The following is a 13,686-nucleotide window of genomic DNA, read 5'->3' as shown; positions in this document are numbered from 1 at the left end:
ATAGCGTTGTTGAAAAGATGAAGGTACCAGATCAAATTGCAATTGCACTAAAGCAACATGGTATTGATGTGATATTCGGTATTGTTGGAATTCCTATAGTAGAATTGGCAGAGTGCTTTGTTCAACATGGCATAAGGTTTATAGCATGTCGGAATGAACAAAGTTGCTCATATGCGGCTAGCGCATACGGCTATTTAACTAAGAAACCGGGGGTAATACTTGTTGTCGGTGGCCCAGGAATCGTTCACGCTTTAGCAGGTATTTACAACTCTTATATGAATAAATGGCCCCTATTGGTCCTAGCCGGGAGTAGTGAAGATGAATATCATGGAGGCTTCCAAGAACTTGACCAATTATCATTTATGGCTCCCTGGGCGGAGTTTAAGGGCCGGATAAATCCCGAGAATGCTGGTTATTTAATATACAGTGCTATCAAGACTTCAACCTTGCAAAACGGAGTTTCATATATTGACATTCCGGGAAATCTCATGGATAAGGAAATCGAGTGTACTTCTTCAACAGTTATTCATGAAGTAATCTCGAGTAAAAGATGTGGTCCTGATATGTCTGCTGTGAAATCTGCCGCTGAATTGTTAGTGTCTGGCAAGCGCATCCTTGTTGTTGTTGGTAGAGGGTGTATTAATTATTCACAGGAGTTGAGAGAATTCGTGCAGCAATACAGATTGCCATTCTTACCAACTCCCATGGCCAAAGGAATCCTTCCAGATTCTCATGTATTAAATGTAAATGGCGCTAGGTCGCTGGCTTTGAAAACTGCTGAAATCGTTTTGGTTTTGGGGGCGCGCTTGAATTGGATGCTACATTATGGCGAACCACCAAAGTGGAAAAAGGGAGTTATATTTATTCAAGTGGACAATGATTTATCATCATTAGGATTGAATAATAGTGCTGGTCTTAAATATGCTGTGCATAGTGATACCTTGCTGTTTGTTCAAGCTCTAAAGAAAATACTACCCACTAACTGGAAGTATCGTGGTGTCAGTGATGAGATTGAGAATAACATTGCTTTAAACAAGATAAAACTAGAAAAGAAGGAAATTCTGCCAGAAGGCGCTCAATTGAATTACCATGCAGTTTATGCAAAAATACGTCGCAACTTGGTCGACAAGAATACTATTCTGATTCTCGAAGGTGCAAATACTATGGACATTGGCCGTATTTGTTTCCCTACGGACTATCCTAGACATCGGTTGGATGCTGGAACCAATGCATCCATGGGTGTTGGGGTTGGGTATGCTCTAGCTGCGAAAATAGCCGAGCCTAAAAAAGATATTGTGGCAATACTTGGTGATTCGGCATTCGGGTTCTCCTGTGCAGAGTTGGAAACCGCCGTCAGAAACAACTTAGGTATTGTTGTTATAATTATGAACAATGGTGGTATTTACCACGGAAATACAGACGAAAATTTAACCCGTACTACTGACCTGACATCTGAATGCAGGTATGACATGGTAGGTAAAGGTTTTGGTTGTGAAGGATTTTTGATCCGGTATTTGAGTGAGTTAGATTACGAATTCCGCCGGGCATTGAACGCCTCCAAAGTCGGTATTACTACTGTTTTAAATGTGATCATTGAGGCAGGATCTCAAGCTAAGCTCTCATTTGGCTGGCAAAGTAAAAGCAAAGTTTAGCAGTATTCTACGTGAAACTTTCCTACCAGTAATAAAATAACGTAATATTACAATTAAAAATGTTAGTCTACTGGGAATTTAAGACAAACCCTGTTACGTTGATCTATTCCAGTTTTCCAATTTGTTAAATTTTCTTATGTCCTTTTGTTATCCTATTCATCATTAATACAACTGGCGTTATGCCAGCACCTGTTGATGAGATTCCACGAATTTTAAACATTCCAAAAAAGCCAAAGGCGTTAGTGCTACAACATTAGTGTCTGTTAGACTTCTGATAGATGTTTGCTTTTGGATATTATGTTACTATATTGGCTCTCTATAAGGTTGTTAATAATTTTGTAGTTGGTGTATAGTGATGACATTTATTATCAGAACAACCTTCTGTATCCGCCCGGGGGAACTGTACTTGGATCAATCCAACAGTATTTCTCTAATACAACCTTAATGAGGGACTCTAATTTGTTAGTCTTGATAAGCGCCTGATCTTTTGCAGTTTTAGAAGGGGCTCCTAGTAATCCTTTGTAGGACATTAATTGATTAAACAAATCCTCCTTCAATTTCTTTTCCCTTTCATCTAATTTAAATGGCCTGCCTCGAGATTTGGCCTTTTCTATCTTGAGTTGCATCATTTCTTTAGATTCAGATATAATGAATAACTTTTTGTCGTAAATAGACCTCCATCTCATCAATAACCTTTTCCAAGGTTCATTTTGGGTTTCAAATATTAAAGAATCATCATTTACAACTATCATTTCATCAGATATATCTAATGAAAAACCTAGTAATTCACTTAAATCATTGTATGTTATTAAATGCACCCATCCGGTTACATAATTATCACCTTCCAAGTGTTCACATAACCTTGATATTACGGAGAATTTCAATAATTTAACACCATCTACAATAGAATGGGGATTTAGATCGTCGTCAATAAATTCAAATGTTATCCGATTCTTGTACTGATGACGGAGAACAGATACTATATTCCGCATCTCTGTAACTCCAGAATTATCACCTTTCGCAGACCAATACGATGACGATAATATATGATTATTTGAAAATACCACTTCTAGGTCATGAAGGCCAGTTAAAACTTGAGTAAAATCAACGGATACGGTTTGTAATCTCGTTTTGCTTATTGTACGTTTCTTTGGCGATGCCGTTTTGCCGGGCCGTTTTAATGCATCCTTCAAAGCCTTCTGTTCTTTGGCTATTTCTTTCTTTATTTGAATCTTAAGATCCTCAGTATCATAGTGCCGAATCATTGTCTTTCTCAAGAGTCCCTGAGTCAATCTAATTTGATCATAAGTTAACGGCTGGATACTCAATTTCCTCCGTTTCTTCTCAGGCATCAGTGGCATACTAGTTAGAGATATATGATGATTATCAGCTCTAACCTCATGAAGTCTCTGAAAAATGGGCTGCATTGAGTTTGACTGCGCTATAGTCTGTTCGCTTGACTGCAGATCATCGGTATATAATTCATCCTCTTCATCATCCTCTTCCTGCTCATCGCCTTCCTCTTCTTCAGCTTCTTCCTCTTTCTTTTGCACTTGCCGCAGTTGATCGGGCGCGTTTTGAGACTGAAATTGAATTCTTGTATGAATATCAAACTGCTCTTCAAACGACATTGATGCGAATTCCAAGGAATTCTCGAGGTCCGCCATATAGCCAAACATTTGTGGTTTCGCCGGTGTAAACATTATCATTGGAGCTGTCAGTATTGGCGAAATCTCTGCATGGGAATTATGCTGTTGGTATTGTTGGTTTTGATCCTCTTCCTGGAATAACAGTAGCAGTTGAAGTTGCAGTTGATGACTGTGATGGAGATTGCGCAGATTTTGCCCATCTTCTTCTTGTTGTAGATGTAATTGATTTTGTTGTAGTTGCTGTTGCTGATGCTGTTGCTGAAACACCGGCTGCCAATCCAGCTCTTGCGGTGTATTGTGTTGTAATTGCTGCGACTGCAGCAACTGCCTATTATGCGTGTCTGGCATCGTGCTGAAGTCAAATCCATAACTGACATTAGGAATTGAGAAAACATTTCTTTCGGTTTGCGCCTGCTCACGAGGTGAAGAAACTGGAGACTTCTCTAAAGCCAACTTGAATATAGACACATTTTCGTTGATATATGCGTCATCTTGAGGCAATAGTAAGTGCTCTTCAACCATAGAAAGTGGCCTTTCATCATCCAAAGACGACGAAAAACCGTAAGAAAAAATAGATTTCGGCGAAGGTGTCGAGGAAAGTATACTACTATCGGAAGTCTCCAGGGTTTTGTCAATAGCCTTTACAAACGACTTAAGTACCCTATCCTTTTTGTGCTTTTGGACCGACTTCTTCTCAATACGGTTGCTTGAGTTACTATTGTATTGTGGTAATAATGAAAGCTCAGACAGGCGCGACAATTTCGGTACATCTGCAATAATAGCAGGTACGCCAACCGACGGATTACCAAATCCCCCAGAGGTAAAGTCTTGCGAATTTGGATATAACTCTGTGTCTACTACTTCATTGAACTTACTATCATCCAAATTTAGAAAATCCTCCATTTTGTACAGCGTCATTTATTATAGTAAGTGAATACTGATTGGTATGTTATCTAGCAGGTAATTAGTTTTAACAGCAATTCCTGTATTTTTTGCAATATGGTCTGACTGTGCATCACTATACACTTGATTCCATTCAACTTTCACAGGTTACTTTATTTTACGACTCCATCGTTTATATATGTTACTCATTCGAGCGTCCTAAAACTGTCTGTGCTACAAACCATATTCTCTCGAGCGCAGACACCGGTTACCGTTTCGGGACATTCTGTCACCCAATCACATGACGTGCTCGAGCCGACTCCAGCTCAGATGCATCTCTCCCTGAGATATTCAGGCATTCGTCTGGAGCAGCGGTTGGCGGGGTGTTCTGCATTTTCTGTCCCGCGTTCGAGACAGACCGCTTGTCCTACCAACCTGCCTACAAATGAAAAGCAGGTGGGAAATTCGGTGGATCGCCGCCTTAGGCAGGTAATAGATGAGTACGGGTGCTACCGCCTCACAACTCCGTGAGGAGACTGGCAGAAATGTTGGTATCGCCTGTCATAAGAAAGATTTAAGTCGTATCAATAGCGACATGGGATCCAGGGCAGTGGACGTACGAAGTGATCGCGGTGGCCTTGTCCGCTTGTACAATTCTATGCTGTGTCCGAAAGGTTTGGCTTGGTACGACGTAAGTCGGCCAAGGCTCTGTTGAGTGCAATAGTAGGAGCCCGAATTCCGGGTAACGCGATACCGATTACTGGCGGCTGTCTTTTTTTATAACTACTAGTATTTAATACTAATTAAGTACCTAGTAGTATATAGAAAGCTTGTTAATTGTTATATATACATGGTGATAGGTTTACATTATAGTAGCTGCTATTTTTTGAAATTGTAGCCTGAATCCTGGGCAATTTATTTAACGTCCCATACTTTGACTCAATGCTGCATTCTGTTCCTGGAAACGTTGACCAACACGCTCACTGTGTTTCAAAAACTTTTCAGAGCATTTGGATATGCAGGTAAGTTCTTTAGTAGTTAGCTTGGAAGATGTGAAGTCGTTGACACAGTCACTGAAGCATCTTTCCACCAAGTTTGAGTATAGGCGCATGAAATCCTTCATTTGCTTTTGCTCAATTAGCTTTTGAAATTCTTGTTGTTCTCTGGAGTTTAGGGATTCCATGTTGGGTATAGTACTGACGAGCGAGTATGGTTGCTTGAAGTGTTGCTTGTTGACCGTTGCTTAAGTAGAAGTGTTCGTAAATGGCAAAAGTATGAAGATTTTTCAGAGCCATACAAAGCAAGGAGCCAGATCCGGGTAACGCATAAGGGGGTTCATATCCAACATTATAATGCATATACAATGGAGAAACGAATCAAAGAGAACTGGATATGTTGCTTACGTAGATGATAACCTCTTTATATACGCATCCCAACCTGCCTTACGGTAACGGGGACCCTCAACAGCTGGGTTCCTGCCGCTACCATAGAGGCCACGACCAACAATTATTATATCGGTGCTGCCCGATACAACATCGTCGACAGTACGGTACTGCTGACCTAGACTGTCTCCCTTCTCGTCCAGTCCTACACCAGGAGTCATAATTAACCAGTCGTTACCCTCCTCGCGGCCTCCCACGTCACTCTGGGCAATAAAACCCATGACAAAGGAGGGGTCAACTTTGGCCATCTCAACCACTTTATGTGTGTACTCTCCGTAGGCTAGGGAACCTTTAGAAGATAGTTCCGCTAACATAAGAAGCCCTCTGACGTCATTACTAGCTTCTTCTGCAGCTTGTTTCAAGCCTGCAATAACGCCTGGACCAGTGATACCATGTGCATTTGTAATGTCCGCCCATTCTGCAATACGGTGGACACCAGATGCATACTGAAGCTTTACAGTGTTACCGATATCCGCGAACTTCCTATCCTCGAAGATCATGAAGTTGTGCTTCTCAGCCAACTTCTTTAGCGGTATAACAGTTCCCTCATATGTAAAGTCAGTCAAGATGTCAACATGAGTTTTCAATAAACAGATGTGTGGACCCAAGGTTTCTACTAATGAGAGTAGCTCCTCGGTAGTATGAACATCGACCGAAGCACACAAGTTTGTCTTTTTGTTGTGCATCAGTTCCAACAGCTTCTTCGCACAAGGCGATGAATGAGACTTAGCTCTTTCCTTGTATGATTTAGTTGACATATTGAAAATCAATAACGATGGTAATCAGATAGAAACCTAACAGCCTGTTTTAAGATTCCTGAATTGAAACTTAAACAATCAACTGTAATATTTGTGCATTTAATAGAGAACATGATGATATTGCGGAAAATTTTTTTCCTTTAAGGACAATCTAATATTCACAACCTGATATAGAAAGAACATAATATCAGCTCGGCGTTTATAGGTCGAATACCAATCCTTTGTCTCTAAACCCTCGAATGCTTCGATGCGTTGACCTTTGAGTATGTAGAATTGATCCTTCTTTACTAGCCTTTATTTTTAATTATTGCCGTAATCCGAGGTCATACTAACTTTATCTCTCAACAGTGAAATCTAGCTTTCATAATATACCACTTGTTTAGCAACCCTTCAGAGATAAGTAGTATCCTAAATGGAGACTTCAAGTGATGATGTTGAAAATGATAAACCTAGTGCTGTGCATCGTAAATCTTCATCCTTGATAGGTACTGTCACAGCCGCTGGTCGATCTTTGGTGTATCAGTTGACCACGTTTTATTTGCGTTCACCCATGAAACTCTTCAGACCAGTTCGTTATGACTTTAAAGACTATCTAAAGGTGATGTTACAGGAGGACGAGAAGCCATTGAAGGAATTAACTGGCAGAAGCCGCTTCTGGAACCCTAAATACACCTACTACCTGGAAAACTCGACTGTTGGTGTTCTTACAAAAGCTGTAAACAGATATGGTTGGAAGGTTGTACATGAAAGGATTATACCTCCTATTGTTTTGAATTCTGCAGCGGGAATTGTGCTGTATACAACCTATTTAGTGACTCTGGAACGGTTTACAGGCGGTAAGACTGAGACAGCTGCGGTACACAATGTTGCAATGGCGGGATTTCTGGCAGGTACAGCCCATGCGGTTACATCTGCTCCGATAGATGCTATTCACATAAGATCTATGGCTAGCAATGCAACGTCTGCAAATAACCATCCCAAGAACCTGTGGTTCTATGGAATTGATAAATTTAAAGAAATTGGACTAACGAAATGTTTTGGGGGATTTGGCTTGTCATTAGTGAAGGAAAGTATCGGATTTGCTGCATATTTCACTACATTTGAGTGCTTTAAAGGTCAGGTATGTGATTGGTTCCTTGCTCGTCTGAAAAGACATAGGCTAGAAAAGACCAAAGACGCGGATATTGTGATTGGTAATAGTGAGGTTCTTGGTCAGCGGGAGGTGAATTGGATTCAGCGTGCTTTTATTTTCATTGGCGGAGTTTCGGCTGCCTTTATTTTGCAGGTTATTCAGTTCCCACTGTTGAACTTACAAAAAATGCATGTATCCAGACTTGAAACACTGGATATTCGACAGTGCTCCCCTAATAATAGTGCGGAACAGGCTGCACGTCTATTACGGAAAGGTAAGATGAGTAAGAGTTTAAGTTCTCTTTACTTATATTTTGACCTATATAGGGACACGTTACACCAGGTTAGATCGTTCAACAAAAACGGTAAGATTATCCCCTCCCTGTACAAAGGATTTACTAGAAATACGCTAGCCGTTATCCCTGGTACAACTGCAGGGCTCATATTACTCGAGTACATGCGCCACACCTTGCAGGATGAGTAAGACTAAAGCAAAAACATCTAGAATACCAATGGAGCTGGTCCATGTAGATTAACTAAGTATTAACAGATATTATTATAAGGAACTTTTATACAGTGATGCCGCATTATTCATGATCTTCGACCGTAAGGACATTAGAGAGAGGTTTTTCGGTTGTCGTCTTCATACAACCATTTATTGGGGTTGTTTCCTTACTGCCGTGCAGTTCTCGATCGATTTCTTTCTTGGCTGTAATTAACTCCTGTAGCTTTTCTTCTATTTTTGGGTTGTCAATATATCTATTGAAAATATTTTGGACTTTCAAATACGTCACATTATCTGTTTCACCTTTTTTTAAATAAAACAGGTAAACTTTAGACAAAACCGAAATCATTTCAGACAGTTGGACCGAATTACTAGTTTTAGTATTGTCGATAAGCGGAAACAATCCATTCTCAAGTAGCTCTGATATTTCAACTTTATTACCCGACTCAACAAGTTTCTCGGTCATTGTGGTCTCCAAACAGGTCAAAGCATGTGAACGTAGCTGAGAGCATGGATTCAAACATTGGTGAGCCAATGCTTGCACAAGCGCGAATATTTGATTTTTAGTCAAGTCCTTTTTTATTGATACAAGAAGGGCCGTTAGGTCAATGGATCTTAACGATAACTCAACCGTCTCTTGGTGTGGATTCTCTTTCACCACCTTATTACCAGATTTTTGCAAACGTTTGTATTCATCCTCCCATTGACCTGCGATGGCACCGATAGAAGACAGTTCATCGAGTAATCCAAGCAACCACATAAAGTTTTGATCTGTCACTGCGTTGGAATTAATTCTTATTATCTCATCCAAGAATTTGTAAATCATTAAGATTAGTTTTTTGTAGGAAACGTATTTCCGCAGTAATTTCCAGAAACTTTCCAGCCCAAGTACAGCAGAGATGTAATATTCATCATTTGCTAATTCCAACAACCTTTGGAATACAGTTTGTCCAATCTTACTATTAAAGAAGTTTTTATCGTAAACCTCATTCTTAAATAACAACCCATCTTTGATCAAATCTAGTAAACAATCTGTCATCTTAACAGAAGACAACAAAAATAACTTGTAAACAGTTAAGCGATGCAAATAGGTATTAGAGACACCATTAACGTCAAATAGGGATGTTAGCTCCTCCATTAACAACTTTCCAATTTCAGCGTCGCAATCAGATCTGAAATATATTTGCAAGCCTATTTCCATTAAGAAGAGGATTTCCTCCTCAAAAAATCTAGCGTTTTCCGATGTCTTCTTCTTGTTCATGGAGTTCAGCAGAGACGACAGTAATCCGGAAGTGAGATTCCTTTCATTAATAAATACCGATGATGCCAAATTGCTGCTCGTAATGCATTCGAGACCTTTTACAGAGTAATGTATTTCCTCTTCAGTGGGTTCCTCATCACCCTTTAAATAAGATGCAAAAGTGTACAGCAGACCCTTTGTATACTTGGTCTTATTAACATCGTATTCAGCACCTGGTTTTGGCAGAGGACCCAAGCCTAAGCTTTCTTGCAACGAAGGGAAAAGATCCGGGTTAATTAACAAGTTCTCAAATAGCGCTAATAGCATCTTAGTTAACTGATCCCATACTCCAGTGTTTATTACGGCACTGGAACAATTTTGCAATATTCTAGACAACACAAAAGTCGACAATTGAGCTTTGAAGTCGTGACCCAACCGGACAGCAATTGAAGATACACATATTGCTTCACTAGTATCCTCCACGAGGATACGAACAACAGGTATATCGGTCATTTCGACATTGTTACCAACGTCATCAATCTCTCCTATTAAAGTCGTGAGTTGAATTACCATCTCTAGAATTTCATTGTAGAGTTCATTGAATCCAAAGAAAACAGCGATTTGAGAACACTTATCTACTGTTGTGAGCATTCTCGTACTTATATGATCGTCGGATGCAACTTTAAAAATTTTGAATAAAGTAGAGATTATCAATTTACCAACCGTTTCAAACACAGCCTTGTCATACATCAATATAGAATCGTGGTCTAGCTCTGCAAGCACGTTTGAACGTTGCATTTCAGTTTCTGTGAGGACTGTAGTTGAAGAGATCAAATTATTCCAGGCATCATCAAACCACCTTTCGTTACCGTGATGTTCTTCTGGCATCACAATTTCCTTATCCCGAATTGAGCCAAAAATTTTCTCCAAATACCACAATGGAAAATCTTTTTCATTGTTACAACCCTTCAAATTGTAAGTATAGTCATCGAAAGTCATATGCTTTTTAACCTGTGGATTATGCAAGTCCGTGTTTAATATAATAATTGAGTAACTCAAAACAAACACGGAATCCGCATCTGGCTGAACGCATGTGTAATCACCTTCTATATCTTGGCCTGCCTTACTCTCATCGTATTCTTGACTTTCAACATATTTAGCTGAAAATGTTTCCACTATTCTTTCAATTTGCTGTGACTCACCAGGTAACCGAAATTTCGTTAACAGTACCCTTATAGCTTCATCAACCCTTAAGTCTTTAAACTCAAAGAGGTTAATAAAAGATTTTAGAAGAGGAAGATTATCAGGCGTTGCTATATATTCACCAATAGTCTTCTTATTAAGTCTTCCATTGTTCTGGAATAAGAAGCGAGCGATTTCCTCATCCGAATTGTCCTTTATGACCCCCTTTTCAATCAGCACAGGGATGCCTTTTTCAGGTTTTTGGTTGAACTCTTCCACACACTTAATAAACTCCGCTTTACGATCTCTTTGTAACAAGAGTTCTGTTTTCTTATTAGGATCGAAAGTGCCATCTTTGTCTAGGTGGCTATGCATATCATCGATAACAGATATAAGCCCTTCAAGACATATTGGAGGAACACTATCAGCAGTTGTCGAAGCTGACTCCGGAAGTGCTAATCGCGTCAAAGCTTTCAATATGTCAACAGCCAAATCTGATCTATGAAAGTTACAATCATATGTGACAAAAATCGAAGTAAAAAATGAGGGAGATCTTGTCCACAATATAGATATTTGTTCTATCATCAACTCCTTTACAACTGAGGGTCTTGGTTTTACGTCGTTACCTGTTTTCACCTCGAGTAGAATATCAAAAATGGATTTCAGAGTTAGTTCAATTTGACTTTGTAGAGAATCTCCCAGAATTACCGTTACCGTAGTAAACAGTTGTAAGGCTGCCTGCAACAGAGATAATTTATCACTATTCTGAATCAAATATAGCAGGCTTTTAAAAATTGGATCAGACACTAAGCTGAATAGCCTTGGATGCTCAGGGAACCTGTCACCTGCAAGTTCGATTGCCGTGTTTAAAAGATGTAAACCAAAAACCTTTGAAGAATATTGCTTATTCGGAGAATCCGGAATAACCAAAGATACTAAAATACCCAAATAATCTTTTGCCGTTGGCAAACCGTAGTTAGGTTCGTTGTTTTCGCTTTTAGAGTGCTCATCTGAATTTATGTCAGCACTTTCGGTGCCAAGGCGTAACTCGTTTTCGAATCGATTGTTAAGAGATGAATCACCTGTTCCTATGAAATCTTCCGTAAGAACTGCCGTTGAGATACTTTCGTCATTAATATATTTCTTGACGTTAGTTGGCTCGACATACTTTAATTTATCAAATATCTTTACAGTTATTGAAAGCATACTAATCTCAGCGGCTTTGCGTAAAACTTCTGATCTCCGCCTATTACAAGCGAGCGACATCACGGTTTGTATCACCTCCATCATCAGTGAATCAGATAAAACATCTCCAAATTTTGATTTCACAATCGTTTCAAGCAAGGATAATACCTTCAGTAAAACAGAATCATCTGATGTTTGCTCAGAACCCTCAAATCGACAATGAGTTAAGGAATTAACAGTTTGTCTCACGGCAGCAACATGATTCTTCGAATTTTCGTTTATAATATCATATGTGAATAACTTATGAACCGAATCCAATGCAATGGAGGTGATGTATCCAGAAGTAGATCCAGTGCTAATAACAAGTAAGAATGGTTGTAGTACTGTAAGGGAATCAACATCATGCAACACCTTCAGGTTATTCAACATTAAACGAAGTTGGATAAAACCAGATAATAAAGGATCATTTTGTTTGCTGGAAGAAAGGTTATTAAAGTTATCAGCTAACAGCGTGTCATTGTTACTAAATATCTCGCTTCCTCCACCTAATAAAGCAGCGACACCGGTTTGCGAGGAATAACGGCTGAATTTTCGCATCGCAGTAGATAATGTGATGCATTCTTTGATAACAATTGTAACAGAGTCAACTGCCGCATCTTGACCCCTCATGATTAACGATAAAGTTCCTCAAGATCCTGCCTTTATGCTGAATTGTGTTAGATCCTTTAAAGTGCTATTTATTTGTTATTACGACTTGAAGCTTTTTGCCACCTTTACTTTCGTATAACAAGATTTGAAATATTCGCGATATGTTCAAGTTGAAGTCATCACCAGGCGCTGAGAATTAAAATGATGACCGGTTGGTGAAGCGCGCAATGGCATCTAATAAAAAGGTATATTTAGACATTGGGATTGATGATGAAGCTGTTGGAAGGGTAGTATGTACACTATTTTCCGATAAAGCCCCCAAAACAACAGAGCAATTCCTCCATCTCTGTAAAGGTGATATTTCAATTGGTGACAGACAGTTGACCTACAAAGGAAATCACTTTCATAGGGTTATAAAGAATTTTATGGTCCAGGCAGGCGATGTTCTTTTTGGATCGGATACTTCTGATGAGAATCTGGGTAGAGGAGGCTGTTCTATCTATACATCTGAAGAGGAACTCCAAAACATGGAAGGTGAAGTCAAGAACTATGGATGTTTTGAAGATGAGAACCTAGGTGAATTTGACAAGCCCTTTTATCTTGCTATGGCAAACCAGGGCGAAAAAGATACCAATAGTTCACAGTTTTTCATTGTAACTGCAACCTCGCCCCATTTAAATTCCAAGCATTCTATTTTCGGTGAAGTCGATATGGGAAAGTATGTAATTCGGACAATTGAAAGTGTTCCTGTGGATGAAGATGGAGTTCCTAAATCTGCTGTTGTCATTCAGGATTGTGGAGAATGGACTGAAGGAATGGAAGTACCTCTTTATAATGCTTGTAATGATACGGTTGGTGGTGATATATATGAAGAACTACCTGGTGACGATACACACTTTAATACGGAAGACCTAAACGAAGCTTATAAAGTTTCTCAAGTAATTAAAGAGTCTGGAACCCTATTGTTTAAGAAGAAAGATTTCCAAAATGCTTACTTCAAATATATCAAATCATTGAAATATATCAATGAATTTATACCTGATATTGATTTTGACAAGGACCTGTTTGAAAAGTTTACCATGCTGAAAACGAAGGTTTATCTGAATTTGACGCTAGTATTATACAATTTAAAGCGGTATAAAGACTCTATAACATATGCTGATTTCCTGCTGGAGATGGATGACGTTCCAAAATTGGACATTGCGAAAGCTCATTACAGAAAGGGGAACTGTCACCTAATAATGAAAAGGCCAGAAGAGGCTCTGAGTGAGTACAAGGAATGCAAAAAACTCAACCCAGATGATGTAGTGGTAGAAAAGAAGATCCTTGAGGTTGAAAATAAGATAGCTGAGCAGCTTGAAAAAACGAAGAAGAGTATATCAAAATTCTTCACCTAAAAGGATAATTTTGAT

General features: G+C 39.2%; 7 protein-coding genes and 1 non-coding gene across 8 annotated transcripts; 3 read left to right on the top strand and 5 right to left on the bottom strand.

The window, feature by feature from the left end:
• Positions 1-17: 17 nt before the first annotated feature.
• Positions 18-1,652, top strand: PXP1 (putative indolepyruvate decarboxylase family protein; the record flags this gene model as incomplete). The annotated part of the gene is made up of 1 exon (XM_018131808.1): positions 18-1,652. One exon carries the CDS (start codon positions 18-20, stop codon positions 1,650-1,652), a length of 1,635 nt encoding a protein of 544 aa, XP_017987614.1.
• Positions 1,653-2,020: 368 nt separating this feature from the next.
• On the bottom strand, positions 2,021-4,219 carry AW171_hschr42518 (HDL127Wp; the record flags this gene model as incomplete). Its single annotated transcript, XM_018131809.1, has 1 exon — positions 2,021-4,219. The coding sequence occupies one exon, from the start codon at positions 4,217-4,219 to the stop codon at positions 2,021-2,023; it is 2,199 nt and encodes a 732-aa protein (XP_017987613.1).
• Positions 4,220-4,555: 336 nt separating this feature from the next.
• AW171_hschr42517 lies at positions 4,556-4,956 on the bottom strand. The gene has a single exon (XR_001930105.1). It is a non-coding gene; the product is annotated as an HDLSNRRPR1 (small nuclear RNA).
• Positions 4,957-5,102: 146 nt separating this feature from the next.
• Positions 5,103-5,366, bottom strand: TIM9 (protein transporter TIM9; the record flags this gene model as incomplete). The annotated part of the gene is made up of 1 exon (XM_018131810.1): positions 5,103-5,366. The coding sequence occupies one exon, from the start codon at positions 5,364-5,366 to the stop codon at positions 5,103-5,105; it is 264 nt and encodes an 87-aa protein (XP_017987612.1).
• A 216-nt stretch (positions 5,367-5,582) lies between these two features.
• Positions 5,583-6,383, bottom strand: URA3 (orotidine-5'-phosphate decarboxylase; the record flags this gene model as incomplete). Its single annotated transcript, XM_018131811.1, has 1 exon — positions 5,583-6,383. The coding sequence occupies one exon, from the start codon at positions 6,381-6,383 to the stop codon at positions 5,583-5,585; it is 801 nt and encodes a 266-aa protein (XP_017987611.1).
• A 412-nt stretch (positions 6,384-6,795) lies between these two features.
• On the top strand, positions 6,796-7,998 carry AW171_hschr42514 (HDL130Cp; the record flags this gene model as incomplete). Its single annotated transcript, XM_018131812.1, has 1 exon — positions 6,796-7,998. One exon carries the CDS (start codon positions 6,796-6,798, stop codon positions 7,996-7,998), a length of 1,203 nt encoding a protein of 400 aa, XP_017987610.1.
• Positions 7,999-8,101: 103 nt separating this feature from the next.
• Positions 8,102-12,295, bottom strand: GEA2 (Arf family guanine nucleotide exchange factor GEA2; the record flags this gene model as incomplete). The annotated part of the gene is made up of 1 exon (XM_018131813.1): positions 8,102-12,295. The coding sequence occupies one exon, from the start codon at positions 12,293-12,295 to the stop codon at positions 8,102-8,104; it is 4,194 nt and encodes a 1,397-aa protein (XP_017987609.1).
• Positions 12,296-12,501: 206 nt separating this feature from the next.
• Positions 12,502-13,671, top strand: CPR7 (peptidylprolyl isomerase CPR7; the record flags this gene model as incomplete). The annotated part of the gene is made up of 1 exon (XM_018131814.1): positions 12,502-13,671. The coding sequence occupies one exon, from the start codon at positions 12,502-12,504 to the stop codon at positions 13,669-13,671; it is 1,170 nt and encodes a 389-aa protein (XP_017987608.1).
• Positions 13,672-13,686: the final 15 nt, after the last annotated feature.

The sequence above is a fragment of the Eremothecium sinecaudum genome, chromosome IV, assembly GCF_001548555.1.
Source record: "Eremothecium sinecaudum strain ATCC 58844 chromosome IV, complete sequence".
Classification (NCBI taxonomy): Eukaryota; Fungi; Ascomycota; class Saccharomycetes; order Saccharomycetales; family Saccharomycetaceae; genus Eremothecium; species Eremothecium sinecaudum.
The sequence above is the reverse complement of the archived record's forward strand: the minus strand, read 5'-3'. Positions and strand labels throughout refer to the sequence as shown.